Source organism: Rhopalosiphum maidis, chromosome 3, assembly GCF_003676215.2.
Source record: "Rhopalosiphum maidis isolate BTI-1 chromosome 3, ASM367621v3, whole genome shotgun sequence".
NCBI lineage: Eukaryota > Metazoa > Arthropoda > Insecta > Hemiptera > Aphididae > Rhopalosiphum > Rhopalosiphum maidis.
The window spans coordinates 68,206,919-68,219,108 of NC_040879.1; the positions used below are offsets into that span (position 1 = coordinate 68,206,919).

The 12,190-nt window shown below is 26.3% G+C and overlaps 1 protein-coding gene across 1 annotated transcript; it reads right to left on the reverse strand.

The window, feature by feature from the left end:
* Window positions 1-850: 850 nt before the first annotated feature.
* On the reverse strand, window positions 851-10,307 carry LOC113557117. Its single transcript, XM_026962430.1, has 4 exons — window positions 10,147-10,307; window positions 9,903-10,040; window positions 2,828-3,193; window positions 851-1,946 (listed from the first exon to the last, which is right to left on the reverse strand). Exon 3 carries the CDS (start codon window positions 3,169-3,171, stop codon window positions 2,845-2,847), a length of 327 nt encoding a protein of 108 aa, XP_026818231.1. The 5' UTR covers window positions 3,172-3,193; window positions 9,903-10,040; window positions 10,147-10,307; the 3' UTR covers window positions 851-1,946; window positions 2,828-2,844.
* Between the last annotated feature and the right edge of the window lie 1,883 nt (window positions 10,308-12,190).

Sequence of the window (12,190 nt, forward strand, 5' to 3'; positions counted from 1 at the left end):
CGTGCAAAATACAAGTGTGCAGATATATTTACATAGCAAATGTACACAGCATTAGAGTACTTGTAATTGAACTGTAATTACATTTATTACAACACTATCTTCATTACTATATATGCATGATCAAACGATTAAATGCAACAAACCAAATAAAAATAATTTATTCTCCAAGCAATGAAACCGAAATAATATAAGCGAACAATGACGCATACAAACACACAAAAATGTAGCTAATAAATAACAAAAAATTATGAAAAAAAAAAATCAAGATTATGTTTAACTAATATACTCGTGTACCTTTAGAAATAGGTATGTAATGAATAATGACTTTTTATGTACAATAATATCAATGAGTAGGTATATCGTATATTTTATAATGACATATTTAATTTTTTTATGAAACAAATTATTCATATAGTGTTGTATACCTACTATTTTATTATATTGCATTGCAGGTATGACGGTCCGTAAATCTCGTTACATTATACAGTGTATCATTTTACATAATATAAAAGTATAACTTTCCAAAACAGAGGTAAAATTAATTTTTCTCACACGAAATATGAATACTAAAGTACTTCATATTTAGACTGCAATTACTAATCAGCATTGGATACAAAAACATATCCACAGAATTTAATAATAAAAACATAACAATTTTCATCAACAATAATTTCTTAAATGTATTTAATCCAATCATGTAAAATTAAAAAAAAAAAACTTACAAACATTCATTATAAATTATAAAGTATTAATTTTAGGTATATTATGTTATAATATTGTTCTTACAATATATTGAAATAAAAATATTCTTGTAGTTTTGTAAAAATGTTTTTTATATTTTAAAGGTATTTCAGGTATAAGGTACATCATATTATCGATTTTTAATTTTTTTTTTTGTATTATATTATTATAGAACAATATATTATCATGTATAATATTTATATTGAATTGCGATATTACAACTTAACAAATTTATAATTTATGTGGTTATATTGTAAATACAAATTATTATAACACTAAAAAAATTGTATGTGAACAAAGATGAGTACAATTAGAGGGAGCTAATAAATTGCGCGACAAGGGATTACGTGTAGCCTTTAGAAAAACTTCATATTTCTTAGCGGATTACACAACACTGTGAATACCGTTAGTATACTGTAAATTATGTTCATTATTTTTACAGAAGGGAGTATTACACATTTTTTATGTATTGTGTTAAGTATTTGAAGATTGGAATTCAAACATAAATCAAATGAACGACATACATTACAGAAAGGTCAGTTTTGGAATGTTTCAGTAATTTTCAAGACAAATGCAAATAATTCCGATGAATCCAGAAAAATCAAATTTTTTATCGAATAATATTTAGTTATATATTAATTGTATGTAAAATGCTTCAAAAAAATGTATCAAAATTCCAACGTTTGTTATTTTGATTACGATAAAGTTAATCAAATGTGTGTTATTATTTTAATTTGATACAAAATATATTTCTTTATAATTATTAAATAAATAATTTTTAAGTGTATTTTAATGACGTTTTAAATAAGTAGAATTGGCAAAGTTAAATAAAATAAGGTCTCAATTTGTGATCGTTTTTAATATTTATTAAATATATTAGAAATAAGGTGAGGTATGGTAGTGTAAGTTAATATAGTATATTTGAGTATTGTTCCTACTTCCCAGAATACCTGCTCAGTGCCCACCATACCTACTGTTTGTATTGAAAAATTTACATTTTAAATGAGTAATAATTTATAGTTGATGAAAAAAAAAATATATGAATACAATATAATATTTCTAATATGTATTACTGATAATGATGTATTTACTATTATATAAACGTTTAGTTAAATTAACAATAAATAAGTAAATAAAATACAGTTATGATTCATGAAGTAGATTACTCCTGGGTTAGTAGGTATGAATAGGTACGTTGCTGAAATCTAAAAATCACATCAAATTTAACATAAATTTTTTATAATTTTAAAGAAAACCATAATATTTTTATATTTATAATAGGTAATACTTTTTAATAATCTAATTAACGATCAATATTTTTAACTCATAAACTTCTAAATATTTTTTCTAAAAACTTTAAAAGTATATGACAATGATATGGAACCTCTAATAATCGATATGACATATTTTGGAAAGTATTTTAATGAGCTTCAATTTAATAAGAACTAAAAGGTTAAAATAATTATACAACATAATCCCCTTTTTTATTTTAATTGATCCGTTATTTAGTTATGATTTTTTTAATAACAATACTTACATTTAAGATTTGGAATAGCAAGACCTACAGTTTAGTGGTTTAGTCCTAATCACAGTATAATGTTGAACGTTTCGGTTGATTCAAATAATATCATACTTTAAAGTTTAAATACCATATAATTTAAATATGTATAATAATATTGAAAACTTAGAAACAAGTGAGATATTTTAAATTTAACCTAAAAATCTTCCATTAAAAATCAAGTGTTTCATCACGCTATAATAAAATATTTATCATTTAATAAATTATTTAAAAATATAAAAAATAATGTTAAATATTAATTTTGATCTTTTAATTACCTATTGAAAATTATTTAAAAAACGAAAATAAGTATATTTATTTTTGTAGTTTTACTAAGAACCTTTTTTTTAATAAAAAATGTATAATGTTTATATAATGTGTATGTTTATTTTTTATCAATTAAATTTTTGCTTAAATATATTTTAAAAAACATCTATTAAAATACATAGTGTACATTTCTAAACATTTAAGTACCCTAATATGTATTTATTATAAATACAATTTTTATACATTATTGACCAAACTTACTTTTATGATTTATTATCTTAACGAAAGAATCGGTTCAAGTAATTCTTGCGATCTTCTTCTGTTTCCCGAGCTCTACGAGCTTCTTCGGTCTCGCGAATTCTTTTCTCTATCAAGTATTCTTGTTCTTCTTCGGGAGTTAGTGCAGAAAACTCGAGAATTCGTTCTTCCACCGGCATACTTTCAAGGAAATTCATTAATCTATACATTTCGGGATGATGCATGATCTCTTCATTTGAAAGGTTAGATGGTTCTCGAGCCAAAGAAATCCTTACTCTGCGGAAAACATGAGTGACGGCGTTTTTGTCCTCGGCCGTTTTATGGGACTTTGATACAATACCAGGCATGGCTAACGGTCCAGCGACAGTACTATCGTACATACAATAATATAATACAATATATCACTATTTAAAAAGTAATCATTACATTAATAACCATAATATTATTTAATCAAATATTGTATATATTTATCTTTGTCTAACGAAATGTGATAGTAATATTAAAATTTATATTCTCGAGTATTGCATATAAATATTATCACTATAAATCATAGATACCTACTAGATATCAAGATAATATAATAAACATGGCATTTAAAATATTTACAAATAAACTACTTAAAAATGCCCATTTATTAACAATGTTTTGTTTTATACCTATATACCTACATTTTGATATTTTAAAATTGATTTAAAACTAATAAACCAATAACTGTGATAAAATGTAATAAAAATATTAACAAAACTCAAATACTATACTAAAATTGAACTATTGAATAAATAAATCATAGATATATATTTTTGTACATAAATCATTTAACATTAATATTACCTAATTTATTTATTTTTTTATATACTTTATGTATAATTTTCCAAGTCTATGCTTAAAACGTAATGCATGATAATATATTGTTCACTTCTAACCACTGTTAAATTTGAAATAAATTCAAAATTGACGAATCGCATGTTTATGTGAATTTATTGAAGTAAAGACATAAAACATACATAATATTTAGCCACTATAGAATAAATAATATAACAAATACTAATTCACTGTAAAAATCATATACCGAATCCCTTTTATCGTTATATAATATTATAGTAGTCTATACAACCACGAGTAAACATTTTTTCATAATGTATATTTCTTTAGAATTTACATATTATATAGAAGAAAATTGCTAAAATATATAAGTCGATATATCTAATATCTACTCATGTACACTGTACAAGGATATTTAAAAATATATAAAATTGAATAGATAATATAGAATTCAAATTCATTATCATTTAGAAATATATATATATAACTTATGCACATAACTAAATGCTGTGTATACTTTGATCATGTCGTAGTAAACCACTATACCTATTATTGAAATGATTTTGTACTTAGCCATTTATAGATAGTCCCTGATATAATGATTCTGCATATTATGTTCTATGAATAATGTGCGCCTACCAAGTGACGCATAGCCAGTACTTATAGGTACTTATAAAAATATAAAACTAATATACTTTTTAACGTTAAGTTTAGTTAAGTATATGAGATAATTTCATTTTAATTTCAAGTATATTTTATGCCGTGAAATATATATATATATATTAGTAGGTAAGTCAATAATCATTTTTTTTTTATTTCCTGGAAATATATTAAGCATTACGTTTGGGAAATTATACAGGATATAAGTTTACCAATACATAGCACATTAAAATATAACATTATTCCACGAAACCATAATTTCTATGGTTACCTAACCTTCAGTGTTACAGTTTATTGAAAATATATATATATTTTTTTTTAAATTGTTTTTACAGGTAATTCTTATGTTCCGCTCTTACATAGTTAGCTAGATAGGTACTTCAATCGTTTTGCAAAATATTAAATGAATCACGACAGCTTTAACAATTATGTAGCCATTTAATCGTATAGGTAATTATTACTCAACAATAAAACTTCCCTAATATGTATAGCTATATTATTTATGCAGTACAAATGTTTTTATAGACAAGTTAGTTTATATTATTTTGTTTGAAGTAGGTATACAAAACAACTTGGTTTTAGTTTATATTATTATAACATATAAATTGTGATTATTAAAACTGTATTTTTCAATTGTAGGTGTCTATTAATACTACATTGTGTATTATACAATTCGTAATTTTTTAGTATCTCTTTAAATGTCTTAATTGAAAATTAATAATATATTGTGTCTATTGATATTTTAAATATTTGTTCACAATATATTTCCATTATTATTATTATTAAATTATAATTTAAGAAATATAAACGAAAGTAACCATGAGTTGTGTTGTGTAATCAATACAGATATAGAAATAAGCTAATATATTACCATTCCCGTTTTAATCCAATTGAATTTTCAAAGAAAAAATTTAATAGGATTATTGACCAGCACAAATAATAAAAATTCAACTATTGCCTACTTAATTCACTTAGACTCTAAGTAGGTATTATTATTTTATTAATTTTTAACTTGTTCTAATAACTAATAAGATATTTATTTATGTATAAAGAATATTATGTTATAATATAAATACATTTTTTTAGATTTTTTTTATTCGTTTTTATAATAATCGTATGAAATAAAAAATAATTTGTTTCTACTAAACTACTAGATAAGAAATAAAAATTATATATAAATTGTAATTACGTGCGTTTTATTGTACAGTATTTGAGAATTTAGTATAAAACTAATTTATAATAAACAGAAAATACAGTAAGACGTCGATAATTATTATTCAAGTTTATTCAAAATCGGAAATATTACAGTTTCGCTTAGGATTATAATATATATATGTATATATATATACATCTCGATGCATTTATAAGTAGCGGGCAAGGAATTTGGGTCTATTAGGCATATTTTTTTAAATGTAAGTAGCAAATTTTAATAAAACGGCATTTAATTAATTTTTATGACTACAATAAGCAGTAGCCATAAGTAGAAATTATACAAATAAATAATTTGTATTCGTGTTGTGCATTTGTGTGCGTGTTATTAAATTAAGTCGCTGATTGATTATAACTTTTGACCCAAAATTAATTTTTCTACTGACACACACTCAAATACACAAAATTAAATGATTTTTGTTTTAAAAAAAATAAGCACTCGAATAGTAATAAATGAATACACTAAAATCAAATTTTTAGTAGGTACCTATACATTAATAATGAATAAATTAGATACGAATTTAATTTCAAGTTAAATACATTTTTGCTTTTAATGAAGTAGTAGTTTATCGACATCTCACCGTATGCTGTTTATATATAAATACAAAAATATATTAGTTAACAGTAGATAAGTAATATTTAAATATTTTACCAGCTACGTCTGTAGACTGTATAGTGTATATAAGGTAGACGTAACAAATCGTGTGAAGCACACTATTTCTATACTAATGAACCATCTATGATATCTAATATTGTCGTACTGAATGATACCAATCCAATCGAAGCAAAACATTAATAATACACATAATAAAATAAGCCATAGGCGCACACTAAAATGTAGGTCGATGTCTAGTGGGCGGAGGGTGGAGATACTTCTTCGATTATTTCCAATCTTGCAGTGTACGTGGGCATACGAGACACAGCTGCGCATTAAGGATCAGCGTGTGAACGGAATAAGCAAGACTGTTTACCACCCCATAAAGTTAGAGGTCATAGTTTACGTATTTTTAAAATATCTTAGCATTGTACAAACATTATAATATCATAATAAAATTTTTGGATATTATAAGAAGTATTAACTTTATATGAAACACTAACATATTTACCTATAAATATTATATACATTTTTTATTTGAACTTTTATCAATAATTATAATATATATATAATATAAGACTCTATCATAATTAATATGATTATAAATACTGTTTTGTTTAAAGCCATTAAACATATTATAATGTCAATTATAATTTTTAATTTAATCATTTTTTTTTTAAGCTTTAAGAGGACGCCATATCCGCATGTGTTGTCTCTATCTTACTAACGTACATTGTAACAAATTTTCGTTCAGCAGAATAAATTTTGTGACGTTAGCTTTAATATTATAGTAAATTTATCTATTATAAAATTTGAAGGTAAGAATATTATCTAGACAATGACAAATGATTTATTGATATTATTATTTTAAAGTGACTTATGAACATTTTAAAGTTGTTATATTTTACAGCTGTAACTCACTTTAAAATAATAATATTCTTTAAAAGCATATGTTATTGTCTAGATAATATTTTTATCTTTAAATTTGATAATAGGTAAATTTACTCTAATATTAAAGCTAACGTCACAAAATTTATTCTGCTGAACGAAAATTTGTTATGATGTACGTTAGTAAGACAGCAGAGACAACACATCCGGTAGAGCCCTGCACGGGCCGAGCTTGGTGTCACCGAAACCGGGTTTGGGCAGGCCTGGACTTTCATTTCAGTATTAGTTGTTCGGGCAGGTCTTCATTTATACTTTATGATATTAATTGATAAATGATTTTATTTTAATTTAATTTATCATTTGAATTCTAATTCTATTGACAAAACGAATTACCGATAATTAGAAATTCGGAAATACGTATTTTACAGTAATCTGTTTATAACTTTGGAAATACTATTCTTCTTATAGTCCGTATTCTATACTCAATTATCATTTATATTACCGACCAATGGAACGAGTTAAACGTATTGATACATTATATAGATTTTCTAATGTTTATTATTTTGATTATATTTTTGTATTTCGTATTGCTATAAATAATGATTGAAGTGCGTTCAGCGTTGTGCGTAAATCGTAATGCAGTGCATACGTGTAGTGTGTAGTGTCGTGTGTCGAAGACGGGTCGAATGATACAGCAAGCGAGCAAATTTTTACTTCATTTTACGACCTTCAAACTTAGGTAAGTATTATGTCTAATTTGTAAAAATATTAAATAATATAATCATATATTATTCTTATTATTCCTTTTATACTCCTATACATTTAGTATTTATAGTATATATTAATTACATTACATTATATAGAGGTATGCCTATATTAATAATTTTAATAACTTATTATTTTTTTTCTTTTATCATAAAGGTAGATGAGGTAGTAGGTAGGTAGTAAGTACTTAAAAAGGGGTACCATTTTTTAAATTTGTATTCTAAAATTGCTTTTTATTTAATTTTGATAATTAATACCTAATTATAATAATCTTACTAAAGTCTAAAATGTGAATAATGTGGTCTATTTTCCTATATTTTTTCAAAATGCAAAGAAGGATTTATTAAAAAGACTATATTTCTAATATATTTATTTTAGGTGTTTGTTTGTTTTTTATAGTAAAAAATGCTTAATATGAGTGATTACCAAAACGACCAAATTACAGTATCGAAGACTGACAACAATAGGGAACACAAAATTGTAATTCAAAATAAAATTAAAACCGGTGAATGTATTTTAGAAACACACAGAGGGAAAAGCAAAGTATGGGATTTATTTAGTAGAATAATTTATGCAAATAATGATGAAGTTCAATTGCCTAAAGACACAGGTTATGTATATTGTACAAAATGCAAAACAATTTTAACATACAGTAGTTCATGTGGAGTATCTCATTTAAATCGACACAAATGTCAACTTATTGCAAATAATGAAAGGATCGCTAATTTTTTTGAAAAAAGAAACAAGGCTAATATTCCATCTACAGTTTCAAGTGAAGCAGTTAATCGTTGCATAAAATTTTGTAGTTTGAATAACAGACCATTTGAAGCTATAGACGGAGAGGGGTTCAGACAATTATGTCAATTTTTAATCAATACTGGTGCTAGATATGGACAAATTGATGCAGCTGTCTTAATGCCTCGCCCAACTACTGTCTAAAGAAACTGTCTAAAAATGGCTGAAAGTTTAAGAAGTGAACTATTGGCAATTATTTTACCTTATTTTAATAATGGTCGTTGTTTAGTAACTACAGACATGTGCACCGATGACTTTAAAAATGATAATATAGTAGACTGGTGGAAAGCTAGAAACAACATTTTACCGACAATGGCTAAATTGGCAATAAGAATTCTAGCTATACTAGCAATAAGTGCTGCAGGTAGAGTAATCGAGGAAAGAAGATCTTGTCTTAAAGCAGAAACTATCGACGTATTATTATTTTTACAAGACTATCAAAAGGAAACATGAAGAATTTTTATTTTATTATTTTTTAAAGCAGTACTTTTAAATTTAAATATTAAGTTGTTTTTTTATTTTATTTTAATTAAATGTTTATTTTGTATTTTGATTAAAAAGAAGATTGATTTAGTATACTGACTAGTGACTAGTGACTACCTATTTTTTTTTACCCTTTACTATTTACTTCACAAAATGTAGGTAGTAGGTACTAGATAATACTTGGTAATAGTGTACATTGTACAGCAGTGGTCTTTAACCATTTGAATAAATGATCAAGGCCATATATTTCAGTGAAAATTTGGACTGGGTCTTGCCAAGTATACACTATATAGTATATATTTAAATTAAAAGTATTGGGCTGGGCTGGACAGTATATTTAAGAGAAATGCATCGGGCCGGGCTGGGCCAGACGTATATCCAAGTGAAATAAATCGGGCTATCATTAGTAAAATTGTATTTTGGACGGGCTTGGACTACAAAGCCCAGTCGTGCAGAGCTCTAACATGCGGGTATGGCGTCTTCTTAAGTTAAAAACTTTTGTAATTTATTCGCTTCGGTTTTGAACATTTAATTAAATAAAAATCGAAAAGCAATTTGTTTTAGTTGTAATATTTCCCAAGCACGACATAATATCAAATCGATCGATAAACAATCGTCTCCAAAAATTTGCCACTCCAAAAAATATTCCAAAAAAATGCCCACTCGCTCCCCTCGACCAGCCTCTAACGATAGAGTATAGGTATACAATATATTATATATTCACGTGACTTTATTATAATCCCTGTGCGCCTACGGTAGAAATGTACACTGCAGCGCCCAAAATAGCGTAGGTATACCTACAATATAATTTTACTAGAGTGTGTCTAGGCATACGGTATCAGGCGCGTTACGACAAATTACCTGCAACGATGACGTGTATTTTATCGCCGTGTGCTGGTTACGCCGCTATAGCAGGACGTCGACGGTGGCTGTGACGTTTAATCGTTATATTATAGGTGGTGGTGTCGAGTGTTGCAGACGAACAATTCGGCTGATGGCCTGTAACAATGATAAAAAGTACCTTTATAATGTCACCGATGTATAGAGACGGTGAAATATTCTAAAAAAAAAAAATTCAAAAATTCAAACAATTAAAAATACGCACTGCGGACAATCTGTCGTCGAGGCCGACTGGAATCCGGAACGTCGCGATCGTCTGTGTGATATTATTGCTGCGAGTGTATCAGACCGCCGCAGGTTATCAAAGAATATAATTACATTATTTCGGTAGTCCTACAGGGGCGCAGTTTCGCATCTGCGCTATTATACGATATAGCCGCCTGTTTCCCGGGGCAACTGATTCTGCTGCCGCCGCCGCCGCCGCCTCCGTCGGTTTATCATCGACTCCTATCCTACCGGGCGGATCGATATGATATTGTTGTGCGTGTGTGACGTACTTACACTTATATAATAGTATTGTTTAGTTTGTCAAATGTCGGTCATGCCTGCTGCCAAGTTATATATAGATATAGAGAACGTAATGTAATAACGACAATAATGTTATATACTATCGTTAAGCCGGCGCTTTCGTGATGCAACGAATAACGTACAATTATAATAATAATAATAATATGTAGAATTAATTAAAAATTACCTGTACATTTTTTGTATATAAAAGTTGTATATAGTTGGCTTAACTATTGACCCATGTTTTTGTTTTTATATTTCTCTGTTATAATATGTACTAGCTAGAAATAGTGTAGGGCGTATACTAATCGCGCGATGCACTATATTTTTAATTTTTTTTCTTGTAACCTATACCATATCATATTATAATACGATTGTCAATCTATTACTTAGCATACTAATCAAATAGGATTTAAGTGATTTAACACGTGATATAACACAAATAGCATAAATATAGACATTATAATTAAGCACGATTTAAGGAGTACACAGCTATACGTTCATACCTATAATTTTATAGTGTTTTAGTGACTACTTCCAGACTATTGTTTATAAGTATTATTGGAATTTACAAGCCAAGGTTTCCGCTTGCAGTTTACAAAATAATGGATATGGGGCCCAAGGGCCGATTACACATATACGTATCCAGTCTCTTCTCTTAGTCGAATCAAGACGCCATCGTAGATAAAACTGTGTTATTAAAAATATCAGGCTAGATACTTTTCAAAAAAATATTTTTTTATGAAATATGTAAATTAACCACGGATAGCTAGCTATCTATTGCTGGTTCCATAACTATACCAAAATTACCATTATTTTTTCATATTTTGAATAATTTTATACAAACATTACAAACGATCGTGGGTAGATTTTGAACTTGATCGTTTTAACAGCACCTGATAAATGGCCAGTTTAAACTTTAAATAAACTCTTATTCAATTAAATTTCTTTAAAAATAAAAAGTCTACTAGGTAATCCTAATTCTTGTTCTTTGCGCTTAATAACAACGTCATAAATATTATATATATGTATATATCATATATTAATTTATTTTACAATAAATTCTTGTTTCCACATTTAAAATATTGTAATTGATTTTGTTTAATTATTTTAATGATTTTCGTGCCATAATATTATTTTTTTCTGTGAAATAAGAGCAAACAATTTAAATGATAATCCGTGTATTATATTTATACTGTTTCTAGTGGTTGCAGGATGTTTTCTCGAACACTCGCGAGTATATAACGACCAAAGTAGATAGCGTTACTTAAATGGACATAACAATACGTGAGAATACAATATTAAAATGTCTTCAAATAAATCTTTTCTCGGTGAGGGCTTCTATTTTTTTTTTTTATTCATTTAATTAAAAATGTTCTGAACTTTTATGATCCTATGTATTTTGATTATTTGAAAATCACACAACTGGTAAATAGTCAAATTTTTTCATTTTTATAATTCATAACTATTATAGCTGTTATGAAATATAATATAATATATATAATAAAATATCTATATAATATACGAGTAATGTATTGATAATTATAAGTATTAATTAATAAAAAGCATTTACTGATTCAGACTTTAGAGTGTGTATAAGTTCTAACAAATCACCCGGATAAAGTAAAATAGTAGATAGGCAGAAAAGAACTTAATAGTTCTGTTATGTAATATCAAAATCATAATTTATATTATATTAATTTTCTACCTAATTTTGTAGTCATTTTTACTCATCATAATCA

Coding starts and splice junctions, on each gene's coding strand:
- LOC113557117 (XM_026962430.1), bottom strand. CDS start 3,171: ATGCCTGGTATTGTATCAAAGTCCCATAAAACGGCCGAGGACAAAAAC.